This window comes from Caloenas nicobarica, chromosome 14, assembly GCF_036013445.1.
Source record: "Caloenas nicobarica isolate bCalNic1 chromosome 14, bCalNic1.hap1, whole genome shotgun sequence".
Taxonomy (NCBI): Eukaryota; Metazoa; Chordata; class Aves; order Columbiformes; family Columbidae; genus Caloenas; species Caloenas nicobarica.
This window is the reverse complement of record NC_088258.1, coordinates 4,232,880-4,253,365: the sequence shown is the minus strand read 5'-3', so window position 1 is coordinate 4,253,365 and position 20,486 is coordinate 4,232,880. Positions and strand designations below refer to the sequence as shown.

The following is a 20,486-nucleotide window of genomic DNA, read 5'->3' as shown; positions in this document are numbered from 1 at the left end:
TTTCCACAGATACTGTTCAAAGCAAGAGATTTAGACTCTGAACCAAAGAGCCAAATGGTACGAGGTAACCACACACAGTCTTGCCTGCTGTCTGGCTTGCGGAAATACGTGCTCTACGAGATCCAGATCTTGGCGTTCACTCGTATCGGAGATGGAGTCCCCAGCTCTCCTGCAGTTATAGAAAGAACCAAGGATGATAGTAAGTTCGGATTACCAAAATATGTGTCTTACTCGATCCAGCCTTTTAACACTGCTTTCTTTTAGTGATACAAGTGTAGACAACAGCCCAAACTTAAGGCTATTTGTGCTTTTTAGGGCTGGATCCCTACCAGGTATAACTCAGCACTGTTCCATTGGTCAGGGGCTGAGCATTTGGCAAAACCACGGAAAACCAGAGTCCCTCATTTCTTCTTTCTCTGCAGCTGATGAAGAGGAAAAAAACTTGTAAAATTGTGCTCTGAAGCTCGGTGCAGACAATTTCTATTGAAGACAATTTTGAGAGTGCAATTATAAATTCCTATTGAAGTTCAATCATGCTCTAAAAAAAGAGTAGAGTACTGCAATTGAAAGCAATAAACAAATCAGGTTAGGATTGGACTGAAAGAGAGGTACAGAATTTGCAACTTCAGTAATCCGTTCTCGGTTTTTTCCCGAAAGGATAAGGTATTGACCCTGAAAGGTGATCATACGAGCTTGTTTTTGCAGCTGCCTCCAGGGCTTGCCATGAGCTCAGGGACTCCCGGGTGCCGTTTGATGTGTTGAAGGACCCAACACATCAGTGTGGTGGGAACATTCCTGCTGCTGGGGTTTTACAGACATGAGGTTCAACTCTTAAAAAGTTTTTGGTTTTTGTTTTGGGTTTTTTTTGGATGTTAAAGTTACTTTTAGTTTCATTACCTTTTCTGTATTAAATGAAGGTTAATATCAGTGTGAGAGGCTTCTGTTTATTAATCCCAATGAAGACGATCAAAAAAGTGTCTCTCTTTTTTTTTTTCGTCAAAATCTTTTCAATAATAATGGCATAAACATTGCTTTCTACAAGCATATTCATTAAGGTAATTTTGTTGGGCTGAAAATACATTCAGACTTCTGGCTTAAATGAGATTTTTTGGAGTACGAGCATGCAGGGACGGGGACAGGAACACGGACAACAGCTCCCTGACATCTTTTTAGCCGTTTTCTCAGTTCGTTGCTTGTGTGGGGACTTGACTTTTCTTTGAAAGGAAACAAGGAGAAATTACTGTTAGCAGAACTTTGCAGGGAACAAAAAAGCCCTCACTGAAATGTGCATATCGGACTATAATGAGAAATATTTTTAAATGTTTGTTTTAGATAACCCCATTATAACAGTTCCCTCCTTAAGTGCATGTTGGCAAATGATAGAAATTGTTCTTCCATCTCCTTACCCCTGACGTAAATATGTTGTGTCTCCTCTGGGCTCAACTTAATCAAAAAGTATCATCAGGGGTAATGCAGGTGAAATTTGTGCTGAAGGGGAAATTTCGCGGATGCTAATTGTATGAATTAGCATCTCCTCACCTCGCGAACCTGCGCTGGTCAGTGCAGCCACCAGCCGTCTGTATTAGTGTGCATCTCACCTGCCTCAGGTTCTCCTGCTCAGACCTCAGTGTTTAAAATGCACATGTAAAATCAGGCAGTTCAAAGCTGATGCTGATGACACAGAGAGGAGAGATTATTCAGTTCCAACAGGTAGGAAGCAGATTAAGCTGACACATAACTCTCTGTAAAGGCAGCTCGGTGACTTGCTTGATAGTGTGTTAACAGTTACCTGGGGGTGTTGGGGACGGCTGGCGGGGCTCCCCGCAACGCTGCGGGGAGATAACTCTGGCAGAGGTCAGAGAATCCTGCTAAATGCATTTCGGAGGTGCAGTAAAACACTGTAGGGTGCATTGGTTCTGCGTCGTGTTTGGTGTCTGTGCGTGCTGGACGCATTTGGCCACGGTCAGAATTCCTCAGAATAAATTTATATTATTTATGTACGTAGGTGCTTCTAACAATCTATTTATTATTGGTGAGGTACAGCTCGAGCCGCCTCCTGTGTAAGGTGAGCGGGGAACTTGTAATTCCTCTGACATGCAGTGCTTGCTAGCGTGATGTCTGTTTGTCTTTCCAGCTCCCGGGCCGCCCGTGAGGCTGGTGTTCCCCGAGGTGAGGCTGACATCTGTACGGATTGTTTGGCAGCCGCCAGAGGAGCCCAATGGAATTATTCTGGGTAAGAGGGAGCAGCAAACCAAGGGCTGGGAGGAGAGGGTGGGAGACCAGAGTGAGCTCAAGCTGTTGGATTTTCCTTCCCCTTGCATTGCTGGATTAGAAACAACACATAGGCAAATCTGTGGCTAAAGAAAAGAAAATATGTTTGTGTCAGGTGAGAAACAGGGTACCCTGTGGTGAGGAGGAACATTCTTCCTGGCTCCATGGTGTGTGTTTTCCTAAGCCAGAATTCCATGTCATTCATGGCTCTGTGTTTGAATTGTCATCTCTCTTCCCATCTGTGGTTGGGATTGTAACCTCTTTGGCTGTTGGGCAACCTGCCTGTAGAGCTGCAGCGAGAGCTGGATTTTCCCCTCTTTCCCCCAGTTCACCTTTGCTGCGCACACCCAACATTTCGGTTTCATGTGCGCTTCCATTTTATTGCTTTCTTTGGAGAATATTGTCTGGCAGGTTGCAAGGAGTTAACTCATATTTGGCTTTTCATCAAGTGAAATAGAGGCAACAAGGCACGACAAGAATTCATGAAAAACCTTCTTACCTTCCTGCTCTCATAACTCTTGGTTGCCTTTGCAATATGTACACCAGCCACTACTTGTACTTAAAACGTGAAGACATTTACAATGTAAGAATCCATTCTTGCCTCCAAACTTAAAGCAACTAATAGTTACCCAGCAATTTTGTGTTTTCTGCTGATGTTAAACACATTTTACAGTGGTTCCAGCTGGTACATAAAGATTTGTCTCTCAGTTCTGAAAACAGGAGCAAAAGCTTTTGGTTTTCGTTTAGTTCTCAGTCTGCCGGGCCTTTCTGCTTCTAATTTCACTGCCATTGTTCAGGCTTGCCTGTAGTCTTTTAGCAATATTTCCTTAAGCTGTCACTGTTGGGTGGAGGGTGCCCACATCAAATGCTACTGTGTTGGGAGCATCCTGTTAAATAAAGGGCTGGTCTTGCATTGCATTTAAATCTTGAGTTAAGAACTCAAGTGTTTGCTCAGGTGTGTAGTTTCCTGAAGCGATCCCGATGCTTGAAGATGCAGAGAAATCCTAAAATGGTATCCAAAGGCAGGTGCTGCAGGGATTTTCTGAGCACGAGAATGCATCTGCGTGAAGCTTGGCAGCGGTTACCTGTCAGCGATGGATCCATGCAGGGTTTTGCTGCAGCTCAAAGAAGTTTGGCTTCCAGGTCATGTTGTGGGTTTGATTTGTTGCTTTTTTTTAAGGAACTATGTGTCCTAGAACTTGCTCTCAGTAGAGATTGGGATTTGAATCACAGGATGTGGTTAAGGAGGAGAAAAAATAAAAAACAACATTTGATAGAAATGATGAGAAAGTACAAAAGAGATTTTGCCCTCCCGACTGTGTTCCGATGTCTCACATTGCTGCACTTTGTCAGCCTTATTTGCTGAAGTTGCAAGCTTGGTGGAGTAGGAATTCTCTTTTATTTTGTCTTTGCACAATGTTTTGTGCAATACATCCCCTTCTCAGCTTGTTCTTACTCATTGCCGCTACATTGGTGATAAAATCAAACAAATGCAGGGCTGGAAGGGAAGGAGAAGGGTGTCCTGGAGAGAATGCTTGGCATGGTTAGCGCGTTGAATATTGTCTCTGATATCTTGCACATTCCAATTCCAGTAACACTTCCCAGGATACTTGATACTGTCCTGACATGGCTCTTTTTGTAACACTGATGTTGTAACTAAGTAGGTCTATGACCCACTATTAATTCCTACCCTTTTTCTGCAGTGCACTTCCAGGTCAATCAGTCCCTCTTTTAGATACATACATTAAGCTTTTTCTTTGTAAGCGTGATAATTTGCAGGTGCCTTTATTGAATTTCATCTTACTGATGCCAGACCATCTCTCCTCATTATCAAGATCACTTTAAATTACACTCTTGTCCTCTAAATGGCTCACAGCCACTCACAATTTGGTTTTATTTTTGAAGTTTGCAAGTAGATTGGCAATTCCATCAGCCGGGTCGTTAATGAAAATTTTGAGCAGAACCAGGCTCATGACTTATTCTCACGAGACCTTACTGAATATGTTCTCCCAATTTGTTAGCAACCTACTGATAACAACATCGTGACTTCTTTTTTTAAAGCATTCAAGTCAAAATGCGTAGTATTTTTCTTGGATTCTGTTTCTCTTGTTTGCTTTTAACTGGGCTGTGTGCCACCATATTAAAGCCTTACTTAAAGTCAATGTGGATCGTATCTACTCTTCCCACCTGGCCAATTACACTGTCAAAATGGAGAATAGATTATTTGATATTTATTATTTGCTCCAGACAAATACATATTGGCTGTTCCTGGCACTTTATTGTCCTCATGGATGCTTATATATTGACTCATATTTTTTTCCAGAATCTTTCTGGGTATTGAACTTTAGCTTGATTTGTCCATAATTCCTCTGTTTTTTCTTTCCCTGTTTTAAAATATAAGGGTACTCTGTTTGCCCTTCTGTAGTATTCTGGGATGTCACCTGTCCTCCACAAGTTCTTGAAGATAATCACTAATTATTTGGAGATGGCTCCAGCTAGTTATATGAGCACTGCAGGGCAAATTTCATCAGGCCTTTCTGACTTGATTACATCTCGCTTAACTAAATATTTGTTAACCTGTTCTCTATTCTAGCCTACATCCCTACTTATATTGTTGTCAGTTTTAATTTGTGTTAAGTATCTAGTCAGCATCAACTTTGTGTGTGAAAATCAAGCAAGAGAGGTATCAGCCTTCCGTGCTCTTCTATCTCGCCTGTCTTGTGCTCTTCATTCCTTCCCAGGAGTTGACCTGTCCTCCTTCTGTCTCTCAAATTTCTAATGTATTTATAACATTTTTCTCATTTCTTTTGATGCCCTTTAAGTTCTAACTCACTTTGCGCTTTGCCCATTCTGATTTTGTCCCTATGTGCTTGTGCTGTCTATTTATACCCTCCCTCGGACATGTGTCCTGTTTCAACTTTTATCCAACTCGGTTTTGATTTTCAGGTCATTAGTGGGCTCTGAATGCAAACATATTGGCCTCTTAACATCTTTTGTCTGCATTGGGATAGTTGAACCTTTTTTTTGTCTCTTTTAAATCTGTCAGCTAAGCTGAATTCTTTTTTTTTCCCTTAGAATTCCTTCCCGGGGGGTGTTACCTGCCAGTTCCCCCAGTCCACCTCTTTGAAGTCCATTGTCTTTATTCAACAGTTCTCACTCCTTTATATTTTTTTTGATAGTAGAAACATTGAGCTTTGTGGAGGAAGTAGTTAGCTGCCGATGTAAGAGAGAAAAAGTAAAAATTACTCATGCTGGGCACTTCTGTGATCTTTCCTAAGAAGTGAGGAGTGCTTCAAAAATAGATAAAAACCCATGCATAGCATTCTAAGTAAAGGTTGCGGGTTTATTTTTTTTCCCCTGTACACCTTTTAAATCTCGTAACTGTAATCAACTATCAAAACACCATTGTAACCACCACAGTCAAGTGCACTGAGGCAGAGTTGCTGGAAAAAAGGAGTTAAAATTTTGCACGGTGCCCTTCTATTCACTAGTGGGCTCGGAAAGAAAAAAATACTTGCTTTGCAAGAGCAACTTATATTCAGAGCCTTTGAACTAATGTTCCTGCTCTGCTAGCTTTGTCCTCTGAGTATACAAGCACCTTTGCAGCTAACATTTTTGTAATCTATATCAAAACATGTTCTAGCATTTCAGAGAGAGATTAGCAGGATGAAATACTGGCAGGCACCAAGAGGGAAAACCACTTGTTTGTTTGTTTAAATATTTTACTGTGGAATACTGCTAAATATTTCCATGTCTCCTTTTGGGAATGTTACACTAACCATGTGAGGCTTCGCTTTCTCTTCTTTCCCACACTTAGTTCAGCAAGCACCCAACCTAGTTCCTTAAATCCCATTAAAGAAAAATGACACAATAATGTGCATATGTGCTCTTGTAGCTATGAGCTTCCTTTGAACACCAGAGCTCAAGCAGCATCCTTCCAGGCCCTGGTTAGTATTCCTTGTGGTGTCCTTCTATTTGACGTTTACCTGAAGCTTATTGCAAAAGAGTGTAAGAACTCCACTGAGAATTAGAACCAAAATTGGATGTAATCCATGTTTGCAAATTCATATTTTGATCCTAGACTGCATTTGCACACCCACTGGCCCTTAAACAGATAAGCAGTAAAATCAACAAACTGGATTGCTGCTCCACTAGGCAGACCGTAACCTCCCAATATCATTTGGCTTTCCCTAAGTTCTGTGACAAATTAATAAGTGTTTGTATCTCTGCTGCACCATGGCCTGCATGAGCGGGTGCTGTCAGTTCTGAAGGGCTTTGTATGGTGATGAGCTTGAAAGCTTTTTTATATTCATGGTGTGTCGTCATCTTCCTGCCTGTTTGCTTTGGGGAATCTACTGGTTGTGCTGCAGTGACCTAACATTTAACAGGCAGTTCAGATTGTTGCCTTTTATTGAGTTCAGAAAGCGTAGCTCATGAAACTGCTTGCAGTTGTGCAAAAAATACTTTAAAAGATGCTAATGCAAAAATAAGCCTAGTTTCAATGAATAAATAAACTCGTGAAGAGTTGCTCTTTCAGGGATTTTTCTGTGCTCTTTTGGCCTGGTCAACAGCAGAACTCCCTATAGCAGAAGCTATTTGGGATCTAATGCTATATGGGGAAAAGTAAAATTAAGAAAGCAATATGGATTCTTCCTATTGACCACCCAGATACTTCATATTCGGTAAGTTATTCCTTTCCCAGAAAAGTTTACTCTGATCACCTTTTAAAAATTCCGCATTTATTTGTAACCTTTGATTTTATTTTTTTTCCTAAATGTAAGATATCTCCGGCATCTTATTGTCGTAATCTAGGAAGGAAAGGAAGTTTCCTTGTTCCTCCACTGCAGCAATTGCAGTTATTGCCTCTTACAGCCCTCGAGCATACATTAATTTCTCTTTGAACACTTTCCATTTACCTCTATTGATTTGCCTCGTTTGATTTCACTTAACATTTCCTGTCTTCTCCCGTCCCATGTTGCTGAAATTCATCAACTTAAGAATTTTATCTTTTTGATCTTGTGTTAGCCCTAATTATTATCCAAGCTGTGGTTTAAATACTGCGTGTTCTCTGTTGCTCGGAGAAAAAGAAAAGCGATGCTTGTTATGCCAGCAGGTATCCTGGCTGTCCCAATCTGTCTGATAGGAGAAGGTGATGTAGGGGCTCAAAATTAAGATACTGGGTATCTCTCAGGTGGGTTGTAGGTAGCAATACGAGTGAGCTGAGTTCAGGTGCAGAGGCTGGATACGTATCTTTGAATCAAACTAGAGGGAAGTGTTGAGTTTCTGAGGAAATATGTAGAGGTGACAGCTCTGGTTGTGTAAACTCTGCCTGAGATATCCAGGAAACTAGATATTTACCCGGACTGTCAGCTAACATGGCAGGTGGAGGAGAGGACAGTGAGAGCCGAGACTGTTTTTCACAGGGATGCATTGAAAGGGAGTTTGCAGAGCCTGTCAGAGAGGCAGGCTGCGACAAGTGATTTCTTCTTTTTCGTGGCTAAGTTGTTTTTTACACTAGCCGAGGATCCATTCTTGTGTAAGTTATTATAATGCCCTAGATACGTATGTGTCCCTTTGCCTGATCTGGGCCTGTTTGTAACTGGCTTTCCAGCATGAGCACCACCATTCAGCAGTAAATAGTTATCTTTCCGTTCCTCCTTACATTTTAACTACTCTTTATATTTTACAAAGGTTTAGAAAAGAGAGGAAATTGCTTGACAAGGATATGTCCCAGATATCATACTTATCTTTTAATAACTAGAGAAGTCAACTTTTCTGTTCTTTTAATATTCTCTGTTTCCCTCCAGGTCTTATTGTCTCTTATGTCCCTTTATCAAACTTCTTTGGCCATCTTAGTTGCTTCTTCATCTTTTCTACTGCTGTAAAAATTTCCTCTGTGCTTTTCTTTTACTATTTTTCCCCCTTGTTGAGATCTTGTACTGGAGTTTTCACTCCCACGTTCTTCACATCTGTATAAACAAAAAAGATCGTAGTGTATCTGTTTTTTCTCCCCGTTACTGTCTGCCTTCCTGTGGACTTTAAAAAAGATCAAAATACTGTAGTACTAAAGATACAGAAATACTTTGGTGAAAGATATTGGACCAGTAATGGGAGAGCTGGTGACATGGATGAAAGGAGGTAGTTTGAAGGTGGAAAAATGAAATGTTCAAAGTGTAAAAACCTAAAACTTCGCTGGGATCTAAGCATGCTCAGGAGCTCTGAAAAAATCAGGCTACTTTTTATCTAGCGGTCTAATGCTCTCCACCCAGCTGTGAAAACGTGGCTGTAGGAAGATGCCCGACAGAGCAGCTGCCGCGGGGTGTGGGGGGACCCCGGCAGCTCAAGCTGAGCCCCTCGGGCCCCAGGAGCCTTTTGCTGCTGATGCCCATTTTCAAACGTGGATGCCCGGGGTGCATTAAGGCACTGCAGGGAATCGGATCTGTACCCAAACCCATTCATAACCTGCAGGAGCTCGGGCCGAAGCCACAGGTGCTGGGAAAAGCCGAGTCGCTCGTCGAGGTGTCTGTGCAATCAAATTTGTTCCATGCGAGGCAGCTATGGCTCTTGCCCCACATCCCCTGGCAGCTGCCAAAGAAAAAAGGACAGGAAAATGCTGGTGCATTGTCGACAGCACTGTGGGAGTCAGCCCACCAAAATTAATACCATCTGTATCCCAATTAAATTGCACTTGTTCAGGACAGCGTGCACCACACGCAAGTGTGGCATTGAGTCAGGAGCACGCGGGAACTCTGTTTGTGCCTTTTCTGTGAGTGGGCATGTGGCAATTGTATGCTCACAGTGGGAAATAAATGTCATCGATTTTGTCTAATAGCCACAGGTAAGATAAAAATCTCGGTTTTCATGCACTGACCTTCACAAATGAAGCACACCAGGTTTGACTCCCCATGTTCTTGTTGCAGCCAAAATGTGGTGGGAGTTCAGACTCTAGCTGACTTAATTCCGAGAGAAAGAGATGGTCTCAGGTGCTGCAGACCCCTTTGTCATTCGGAAGATGGGCAGAGGGTTGGCAGAATCATGTCATGACTGTTTTGTTTTCAGCTGGTTTGATTTGGGTTTGTTGGCTGCCCTCTGCCCTGTGTATCTCCATGAAGCGTTTAATTGTACAACTGTATTCGGTTTGGGCAATAAAGCCCCACACCAGTTCTGGTATTAATTGATTTTGGAAGTCAGCAGCTGGACTGAAAGTTACCGTCGAGCTCCAGAAGTGGGAGCCTGATTCAGTTGCTGGGCTTACAGAATGAATTTGAACATTTGGCAGATCCTCTTTGGGGGACAGTTGTTGCTAGTGGTGCGTGAGAACGCTGGAAACCCTCCTTTGCACAGTTGGATCATTAATAATACAGGCTAAACCGTGAACTCCTAATTGTCAGGCAGGTTGGAATGGGGGTTATCACTTACAGGCATCAACAAAATTGATTATTAAGTGCCGCGTGGTTGAAGCAGGACCTCACAGCTTGCAGGCTTCTTCCTTGGGCTGTGGGCAAGGGCAGCGATGGTGAGTGACAGAAGAAGGAGGCTTTTATTGGCAGTTCTGGCATCTGCTGTACAGTTACAGGGGAGTGGGAGAGCTGAGAAAAAGGCGAGTGCAAAAAGCAGGAGCGAGCCTTTATTTGGGCAGCGTGAAGGCTGCACAGTTTGAGTAACCCAGCTGCTCTGCAGCTGAAAAAACTTCAGTTTAAGCCAATGCTGAAACTGTGAGAGGACAGGATAGCGTGTGAGCGTGTGTGCATACAGGTGTACATGTCTGCTGGGGGGGAAAGCTGAAACAGTGCATTGTCTTGAACTGGCTCAAGCGGGTGCTATTAATTGCACAGGCTCTGTTTGTTCCTTTGCCTTTTCAAAAAGGTACCGGTACGCTCAGGAAAGATTAAACCGTTTTTCTGTCTTGTTGGTATGAAGGATGGAAAGTGAAAGCAGTTTCATGGCAGATAATATTTGGTAGACCCTTGTGTGTGTCACCGTGCGTAATTTGCCTCGTAAGGTACAGCGCCTGGCTGGGTGAGGGCTGCCATATAGCAGTTTTATAGCACCGAAGGTAGTAAACTACTTTATTCTGGTCTCAGATAAGCAAGTAATTATATTAAACTAATAGTTTTGGTGCTCTTTTATCCCTGCTAGAAAAAAATCCTAACCCTTTCTCTCTCTCTTGTTGATGCTGTGATTTCAGGGTACCAGATTGCCTACCGCCTGGCCAGCAGCAGCCCTAACAAGTTCACGACGGTGGAGGTTGGCTCGACAGTCAGGCAGTTTACAGCTACAGATCTCACCCCTGAGTCAGCGTACATCTTTCGGACGTCTGCCAAGACCAGGCAAGGCTGGGGGGAGCCTCTGGAAGCCACCGTGATCACAACAGAAAAAAGAGGTAATGCTTGCAGCCACAGGTTGAGGTACTTTCTGTTGCATGCCTTGGAGCCTGTGCTGCACTTAGGGGAATTTTAATAACAGGCTACGGCCTGTACGCCATCTCCTCCTCACCCCATAAACCTGCCCCAAACCATAGCAACATCATGATTTGAGAAACCTGATGAGCAAGACAGACTTTTATGAGACACAGTTCTTCTAACCTGCCGGGCTCTTGGAGATTGATTTTTCCATCAGTTGCTATATTGGCCATATGCAGCCTCCTTCTGCAGTCAGATCTTTTTTTTCTGCTCTCTCGTTTTCTAGAAAGATTGCAATCTTAAGAAAGTAAGTGATGGATGAATTGTATTGATCAGAGAATGCAAAATGAGAGGCACCGATGTTGCAGGATTTCTCCACGGCTCCTCCATTGTACCTCAGTCCTGACCTAACGTGTTAGTAATTACTCTGGCCTTTCGCTGCCACACGCTTGAGCAGAGTGTTTGCATCTGGATTGCCCAGAATTTTTCTGCTTCTTGCATCAGCCGTAAAATGATTATTTGCATTCTGAATCTCCAATCAAATTATTTTCTGTAGGGAACCTACTTGAAGAAAACAGGAGTTACATGTGTATAAATAAAACCAAATGCTTAGATACCAAAGCTATCTAAATGTGAAAGACATATAAGGTGTTACAGAATCTGCTCTGCATTGTTGCTTGTTTGTAATGCTTTGGCTCAAGTAACTGCTCAATTCTCCAGCCTTAGAACAGATCTCTGGAGCTGCCAGTTAGAAAAATTGTATTTTCTACTTGTGCATGAAGTTGTTTTATTTTTTTTTTTTTATTCAGAGCTAAAAATAATATTTCGGTAGAGAACAGGAGTGTGGGTTTTCCTCTGGTCTTGTGCCATCTGCCATGTTCCACTGCAAAGCACATATCTGGTCTCTAGAGGTGGCAAAGTCAAAACTAGCCAGGGTAACTTTATCAGCATCACTCCTTTGCGCATCCCTGGATTTTGTGCCACATGTCGCTCTGACCCATTGTGCTGTCTGGATATTGATCTTTACCGAAACTTCTCTCTCAAAAGTTAGAGCCATGCAGCTTCTGTGACTTATAAAAATCACAGTTCAGGGAGAAGCACACTTCAGGTAATTAGGGCAGACCACCATAGACATCTTTCAACTGTTGTTTGCACTTCACTTTTGCCTGTGCTTGTGTGCCTGGTCTTGGCTCTTGTCCAAGTCTTGCACTATAATACAACCAATTATATTTACTTTTAGTTCTTAAAATGTGCCTGCTAAACAATCTTTTGGTTTAAGTCCTTTCTACACCTTGCGAATCATTTAGTGCAAGTTTAAGGATTTTCCATGCTATTTGCCTACAATGTCTTCCTTATTATTTTCCTGTGACACCTCTAAGAAGAGAGGACATTCGCCTGATGTTCAACCACCAGCAGCAAGGACCTGCGGGGCGCATTTCAGCTACTTCTGGCCTGTCTGGTTGATGTTGAAATTCCCCCTGGTGTAGCTCTCCAGGTCATGTGCAGCCTTCCCAGTGCACAACAGTCCTCAGAGAACAAACCTCTAGAGCTGTATTAGGAAACTTAAAGTGCCTCTGCTGAAGATACCATCCATCAAGGAGATTTATCAGCTCAAGGTTTCTTCCATCCCTGTCTGACTGCTGTCAAAGTGGAAGTTTGAAGTCCAACATGTGGAAGTTTTTAAAAAAACCCACCATGCCCAATAAAGTGAATACTCGGAAGCTCGGAGCCTCTGCTTTTCAATAAAATGTGCTCAGGCTTCCCAGACTGTGCACAAGCTGTTGTTGGATGCACAATAGCTCAAGGCAGAACTCCCAGCTCCACTGCAGGAACAGTGATCCATTGTTGCCATCAATGCTTTAGGGTTATCCTGAATAGACAAGTCAGAGTATAAAACGAACCCTTTCTCTTTTTGATGGATGGCTCTGCTGTGTCGCTATGCATGTTATGGAACCGAGCCCCAAGGCACTGAGAGTTAAATGAAGTGATCCCATATGTAAAGTGTAGAGAGAAGAATGTGTAATCTCACATCAGCAAGATTGATACGAGGAAATAATAAAGAAATTTATCCAGTGCAACTATTCTGCTAACAAGTAAATAAATAAAAAAACACAACAACATAGAAACTACAACCTTGTATACATGGCAATGAATATTCTAGAGTGAAAAGATATTTCACTCCATTACTAAAACATGCATTTAATATCCCTTTAGTCCTTGTTACTAAGGTAGGCAGGCACAAAAATTCCCATGAAAATTAACCAAATCAGTCACTCTTGTCCTTTTAAATTCCTTGGATAATCCTAATATACATCATGACATTTTACAGTGATACCTGTGATTTATAGATCCCAAGTTATATTGTAGCTATATTCTCCAGAGGTCCTTCTTTGAATCTACATGGTGGTATGATACCCTTCAGAATAGTCAACACCAGTGAACAGGGCAGAACTGAGTCAGAAAATGTAAATCTAGTGAGAAATTAGAAGTAGTCCATTGAGTCATATGGCCTGGCCTTACATTCCTGCACAGCTCACCTTAGCATTTGCTTTTGGCTAAACTCCCATAAATAAACTCTCTATACTAATGGTTTTATACAAACAGTCAGGAAGCATGTATTGCAATCCAGGAGATTTTAAGATCTCCCATTAGCAGCAGAAGGAAACCCAATCACAGGAGACTGAGTGCAAGATCTGACCTGCCCAAAACTGCAAGCTGGTGAAAGCTTATCAGCAGAGAGTATTAAATCTCTGCACGACACTCGTTTCCTCTGATAGAATAACCCTGAATACCTGTCTCAGCCTGTCAGTGTAAGGCATTGACCTTTTGCATTGTACTCCGGCTTGCAGGCTGCTGGCACCGAGGGCTTCCTCCAGCTAATAGCTTACAAATCTTTGGGCACTGATGTCAGCAAGAGCCTGCTGCAGAGAAATGCCAAAACATACAGGAAATGGTTTTAGGGAATGGCAAGGAAATGGAGTGTTCACCATACGGAGCTGTGAGGAATTGGGCAGGCGGAGGTGTGTTTATGGAAACAGGTGCTGATGAAGTTGAATTGAATTGCTTCTCAAAAGCAAGTCACTGCGGTGTCTCCAATCAATTTCTGCTTTATTACATGCCACACATTTTAATCAGAATCAATAATCTTCATGATAAACAATTAAACAATTATTCCTCACTCTATAGAGTTTCTCTATTGAAATCGATGGTGTGCAGAGATGTGGTGATGGGAAAGGAGATCTATATTGAAACGGTTGGGGACTGGCATGCTTACACCGGCATTACCATTCCCTGCCTCATCTAAAAGGTGTATGGTTAATTACTCTGGAGAGATCTCCCTCAGCATCAGCTCTGGCTGGTTTGACTTTGCAGGTTCAAGGTTATTGAGTATGAAGGGAAGAACTGGGAAGGTCTGGAAGTGAAGTGCAGCAGGAGCTCAAACCCCAGCTCCGCACTGTCTCTGGGCTGGGGTTTGGAAGCAGCAGCAGCAGGAGCTGCTGATGGTTCTTGGTTCCTTGCCAGAGAGAACTGGTGCTGGAATTCATCATTGACTGTAAGTTGTGCTCTTGGACTCTGCTACACACCAGCCTGTTCCAGCTTCATCCCTTCCTCTTCTTCATGCCTCAGCTGGGGAGCAGCTGGGGGAAGAGGATGCTACGTAGCATGGGGAGAACGTAGTCCTGTGGTACCAATAGTGTAAGCACGGGTTAAAAAGTGAACTAGACAAGAGCAATTTCAGCTGGAAGTACTGTTGAGTTTCTTTGAAGACTTCCTTGGTTTGCTTGGCTACTGGTCCTAATGATTCTTCCTTAACCTGCCAGGCTAAGACCCCCTGAAATCTGAGGCCTGTTGCTAAGAAAGTGTATATTCAATGGTGACCTTCTGCACCAGGGAGATCAGAACCAGTTTTACTGCTGCTGTAGGTTTGCAGTAGGTTAAGGAATTGGGTGGCTTGTGAACTTCATGGGGCAAGCCCAAGTGTTCAGTCTCCTGTGGCACCACCGCTATGAAAGTCCAATCGGGCTGTCACATTTTATGTTAGCTTGAATGTCCTCTGAAATTATGGTTTCATTGCAGAAAGACCGGCACCTCCCAGGCAGCTGATGACCCCCCAGAGTGATGTATCATCACGGAGTCTGCTGTTGAAGTGGGTCCCTGGAAGTGATGGATCTTCGCCAATACGATATTTCACAGTACAAGTGCGAGAACTGCCAAATGGAGGCTGGCAAACCTACTCCTCTTCCATCAGCCACGAGGCAACATCCTGCATTATTGAAAGGTACCATATGATCCCGGGCTAGCTTCGAAATTTCCACACTTTCCACTTCCAAAGTTAGGAAACCAAAGGAAGCATCTCAGTCTTTTTGGGGTAGAGAGGTTAAGTGAGGGTCACTGCACCCATTTTAGAGATGCTGTTTTGAACAGCACTTGAGAGATTTGCTGAAGGTCATGCAATGAATCTAATTAAAGTTGGATTGCAATGCATGTTTTTGAAGCCCTTCCTGAAAGCTCAGCACGGTAGATAATACTACGTGGGCTAAACCATATGCAGCTACATAATAGTCTGTAAAACACAACTAGTTAAAAATCCTTTCTGTGGTGACTGATGTTAAAATCCACTCTCAGTACTGCATTGCAATTATCTCTATATAAGCTTTTCCAGATGAAATGGGAACTATTTTTATCTGTGTTTTCCATACTGAAGTTTATAGATATCATCAGAATGTTTAAACTTCGTTCAGGCTTCATTATAACCTCAGCGATGCTGTTGTAATTAAAGTCCTTGTAACATCTGCAAAAGCAATTGAATGTCTATGAGAAGGTACTTGTTTTGCTGTCCATTTCCTCTATTGACCGACTAGTACAAATCAGATTATTTCTAAAAGGCTGTGAGCTTTTGGAGAATCAAGTGTCCAAAGCACTCAGACACGGATTTTTCAGGTCTGTTATAAAAACATCAGTGGCTATGGTATATGGCAGCTCACTGGTCATGTGCCAGAAGATACAGCTATATTGCTATCCTTTCATCTAACTCTGCATAAAAAAGAAAACTTGACAATTATAGATACAAATATAGGTCAAATTCATTGACTTTGGAGGTTTTATACCCACCCTGAATTATACCCGGTATCTTTCTAGTCAAAACCTGTAAAACCAAGGAAACCAACCATGTCATTTAGACTTGACATTGGCATTACTGAAAATAAAAGATCAAGAAAGATGATTGAAATTATTCAAGTTGCTGTGGGTGAGTAACGATGCCCTAATAGGGTGGCACTACTGAAAGATTTCTTCTCCCGCATGCTAAAAGCTTTTTCCTGTGGAAGTCCAGAGGAGCAGCACATGTGTGATGTGAGAGTGCTGCCCATCAGAATGCATTATCCCTTGATGTTTAATCATTCCTTACAAGTAACTTGGGTTTGTAGTCAGTGTTACATCTGCCAGCTGATGGCTAGACACTACCAATTAATTAGCTAAATCCCCTGTAACTTATAGCTCTGCATTTCTAGCCTCTGTCTGTGACTCACAATGCAGCCTCCCCCAGACCTTCCCCTGCCAAGCCAAGACAGAAGAATCTTTGTGAAGGTTATGTCAGCTGGAAATCACTCTTTGCATATCTTAAAGCTCTGCATAGATAAAAGAGCTGCAAGGAACCTGTCGTTACTGTCTTTATTAAATAATCCAGGTAATAGCATTAATTTAAAGTTCACTAGGAAGAAAACGCACTGATCAAACGGGATGGTCTAGAGGATTAGTCAGAAGGCTGGTGATGTGGATTCCAGTGCCTGCTGGGCACCGGCTGGCCCTGGACACGTCACCTGCCTCTTCTCTACCAATCATCCCCATCTGTGCACTGAGGATGAGCTGACCCATGGACCTGTTTGGAGGTTTTCTCAGGCAAAGCACCTGGAAAGCCAGGTTTTGCATAGCCTTACAAGTCTTGGCAGCACATCTTGTCCTCTCCAACAAGCTCCAGTCGTAGGCTGCTCCGTAAACTGCAACTTAAAGGCTGTTTTCTGGAGCCCTACTCAGCTGTGAATCCGTGCGTGTTTTCAGGAGCTCAGGCCAATGCAAATCTGAGAAGATGCTGATGGCAGCAATGGTGCAAACACCCCCATGCCATGAGGAAGCTGGGGGAGGCTGTGAAGAAAAGATGACGTGGAGAAGAGACAAACTGCTCCAGGACTTTGGTTGCCAAAGGGCAGGTTCTCTGTAGATACCTGTTCTGAGGCAAGATACGATGGTGTGGGGAGATTCCATCCCTCAGCCTTACTTCTTACATTCCACAGCTTGAACCCATTCACCTCTTACAAACTGCGAGTGAAAGCAACCAACGACATTGGGGACAGTGACTTCAGTGCGGAGACAGAGGCGGTGACAACTCTGCAGGACGGTAAGCAAGAAGCAGCACGGCGGGGGCATCGCCGTCAATGGGCGCTCCTCGGTGCTCCTGGGTTTGCTAGAGCTGCTGCAAGGTGTTCTCCACTGGGACTGTGGTGTGAAAAGTCTACAGCCAATGCAGTTTTGTTCACAGGAGATTGATACAGGTAGTAATGAGATGTGGCTGAATTAATAACAGGCAGCCTTAAGTGTCCTGCGGTGCCCTCTGATAATGAATCATACTTTCAGGAGTCTCAAAATGGAATTAAACTCTGTTTGATTGGCTTCCAAACTCTGCACTAACCATTATCTTTGCAGAAATTGAATAATTTACAAGAGATCATTAAAAATAAATGTAGAACCGTGCATACATTTGAAGAAGTTTCTTCAATTGTTTTCACTCACAATCCACATCTGCAATATGGCAAAATTGTTGAGGTGTAAGTAAGAAAGAGTATGAAGCTCCTGGATACATGAACATTTAATCCTGCAGATCAGGGCTAATAAACTGTGAATGACATTGACAAGGCTTTTATTTTTAGCCTTAGAGATCAGCTTCTAATTCCTTGATTGTATAAAGTCGATGCCTGAATGCAGAAGTAGCTCTGATGTCTTGAATGGAGAAAAGAACTCTGCAAAGTTTAAAAGAGCAGCAATATTTATCCTTAGCCTGGGAAACGTGGTAGTACTGAGATACATATATATATATATATATATGTATACATATATGATTCTATATATAGGGGACTAGGAATTAGCCAGTGTTTCATACAGCTCAAGGAATGGCTAGTTAAATACGACATTGAGATATAAAAGTGGGAAATTATTTTGCAAAGGAATATTTAAAGAACGTGATCTTGAAATCAGAAAAAGATAAGACAGAGCTCAGGAGTATCCTATGTTAAACAAGAACCCATATAATACTCGAATAATCTGCCTAGCAGCCTTTGGAAAACATCCTGACTCTCCATCTTCCTGAGCAGCGGCTGCCGTACCGGTGCAGGCTGTAACCGGTACTAATGAGGCAGCACTGACTTGCTGTTTCGGAATTTAAAATTTTATTTTCAGTTCTCTTTGAGTTTCGCGACAGTGAATCCAGACTTGTGCTTGGCCTCCTCACAGTACAACAGGGAAACACTGTAGAAGCTTCTCAACTCCTTAACAAACTGAACATTTATTCTGCTGAGCAAGCCTGGTGCTGCCACCAGAGCATTGCGCTGTGGAGGGCTGTGAGCTCCTGATAAGCCTTTGCTTCCTCGTATTTGAGCTGCTATAACCTGTGTGTGTATGTGCTGTAGGCCATGGGCACAGGAATGGGTTAACCCGTGGTAAATCAAGCTGTCCTAACTAAAATAATCTGTGACTGTGTGACACAGGCTCCTAAAAATAAGGTAAGCTTGCCCCAGCTGTGGCAAAAATACCGTGGAAAAGTTGGGAGAGGTTTGCACACATGCAGCTGGTTTAATGCTGGTTGAATTTCCTTTCAAACATATATCCAGTTGTTTATGAGGGGCTGGCGTGCTGCATCTTCCTCCACATTTATGCCCTCAGCTTTTCTCGTGCTCCTGTTCAAGTTGCCAAGGCCACAGGTAGAGCAAGGGATGTAGGAGAAGTGGCTGGCTTCTGCCTGGATTGCAATATTCATATCCACCGCATTGCATTTGAGACCCACCACATAGTAGCTGGGATAGAAGATGTTCTTCGGCAGTGAAGAAAGAGAACCCGATGAAGAGAACCTGCCGATTTTCCACCCTGTTGCTATAACTGCTTTGGTTATATTTTTTTTCTTGTTTAGTTCCAGGGGAACCACCCAGTTCTGTGTTGGTAACTCCCCACACCACTTCATCTGTCCTTGTGCAGTGGCAGGTAGGTAAAATGCAAGATGTTGATGTTTCTCAAACAAGTTTTTGTTTGCTTTGGCTTGTTGACATTGCAAGGGATGTTCTCCTGAGCTGGAAGTATTGCATAAAAGTTGAAGAACTGCAACTACTTTCTTGTTTTCCTGATCTAGGCATATACTGTGGTAATGGATGGAAATTTCTGGCAGTTGTTTTTACTTGGTGCCGCATAAGAGAAAATTTAGAAGGTAAAGGAGTTTCTGTAGCCATGCCCAAGATCATTACTTCTGCAGATTCTCCTGTTATTGATATCAACAGACATGCATCTTTACATTGAAAATATTCAACAGAGTGCAGACCTGGTAAAGTTCAGGTAATCAAAAGCTCACTTTCATTCGCATCGCACACTGCGTCCTTCAGCAGCTCAAACAATCAGAAGCTTATGCTGTGCCTGAGATCCTGCTCATACCTTTGAGGAACTCCACATGCCCTTTTGGCTCTGTGAGGGCTCAAAATTGAGATTTCTTCAGAGAACAGAAAGGAATTTTGAGCTCTCCGCAATGTCTCTGAGTTGGATGTGAAAGTATTTGTGCCAAGTCTGCATTTTATATAGGCATTCCTTTATCTTTCAGTATCGGCCTCCTGGGAGATGCTGGAACATTTTGTGACCCAGTGCCTGAGGCTTCTTTTTGCAGAGTGAGCATTAATAGAGGGAACCCAGTGGGGTACTGCACGTTATCCGTAACCTATCCTGGAAAGCCTCTGCCCACCCTGCTCCCGAGACAACGTCGCACACACATAATAAGGATAACTTTGGACAGATTGCATTACAGTGAAAAATGTACATATGCCTTTACAGTACAGATGGGGCTCCTTGCATTTTTGGAAAAAAATATATATGTATGAGGGTCTGTTTATTGCTCTGCAGCAGCATTTTAAAAAATATGTCTGGCTGTACTGCTGGGTTGCTGGCCCAAGTTCACGCAGCATAATGCTGAATAACATCATTGCTTACAGCATGTTGAACAAATAGAAGACATGTTGAACAGTTTTACCAAACGAATTATGGAAAGATGTAAATCTATCGCCCCACCTACAAATATAGCCCACAGTGAAGAAAAAAGGGTATACAAAGAGAGGACAAAGAAGATGTGAGGCATGATGTACCACAGAAATAAACATTCCCCAATTGACTGATTATTGGTGTGTAGTTAATGTGAAATAGGTGGTTGTTTAGGTAATTGGATGCTTTTTATTTCATGAAAATGAAATGGGGCTGTTGTGCCAAAGCCGTCTCAAGGGAGTTGTGGGCGATTATATGTCATTACTACATGTATATTAATAGGTCCTAGTAATTCAGCCGTACTATATTTTTCAAATAAACAAAAATCTTCAAGTCCCACAATAGCCTCCAATTAAGAGGAAGTTTCACGGCAGTGTCTAAGAAACAATGTAAACTGAAAACAGCAGTCAAGCTAAATGGGAGAGTAGATTTCCAAGCGAAGCTAAATTTTTAACTTTGAGTCGTGTTAATAATTCACAAAACAAACTCTAGATGCACTGTCTGTGCTTTCAGCTGCTTGGTCCAATCAGT

The 20,486-nt window shown here is 42.7% G+C and overlaps 1 protein-coding gene across 3 annotated transcripts in view; it reads left to right on the top strand.

Annotated features, from left to right (window-relative positions):
* SDK1 (sidekick cell adhesion molecule 1) overlaps positions 1 to 20,486 on the top strand; it is a 387,985-nt gene that overhangs the window by 310,256 nt on the left and 57,243 nt on the right. For all 3 annotated transcript variants that reach the window (XM_065644569.1, XM_065644568.1, XM_065644570.1), the window contains exons 27-32: positions 10 to 199; positions 2,135 to 2,233; positions 10,460 to 10,654; positions 14,751 to 14,952; positions 16,964 to 17,067; positions 18,850 to 18,920. In XM_065644569.1, coding sequence (XP_065500641.1) covers positions 10 to 199; positions 2,135 to 2,233; positions 10,460 to 10,654; positions 14,751 to 14,952; positions 16,964 to 17,067; positions 18,850 to 18,920 — 861 coding nt within the window. The remainder of the gene's footprint in view (positions 1 to 9; positions 200 to 2,134; positions 2,234 to 10,459; positions 10,655 to 14,750; positions 14,953 to 16,963; positions 17,068 to 18,849; positions 18,921 to 20,486) is intronic.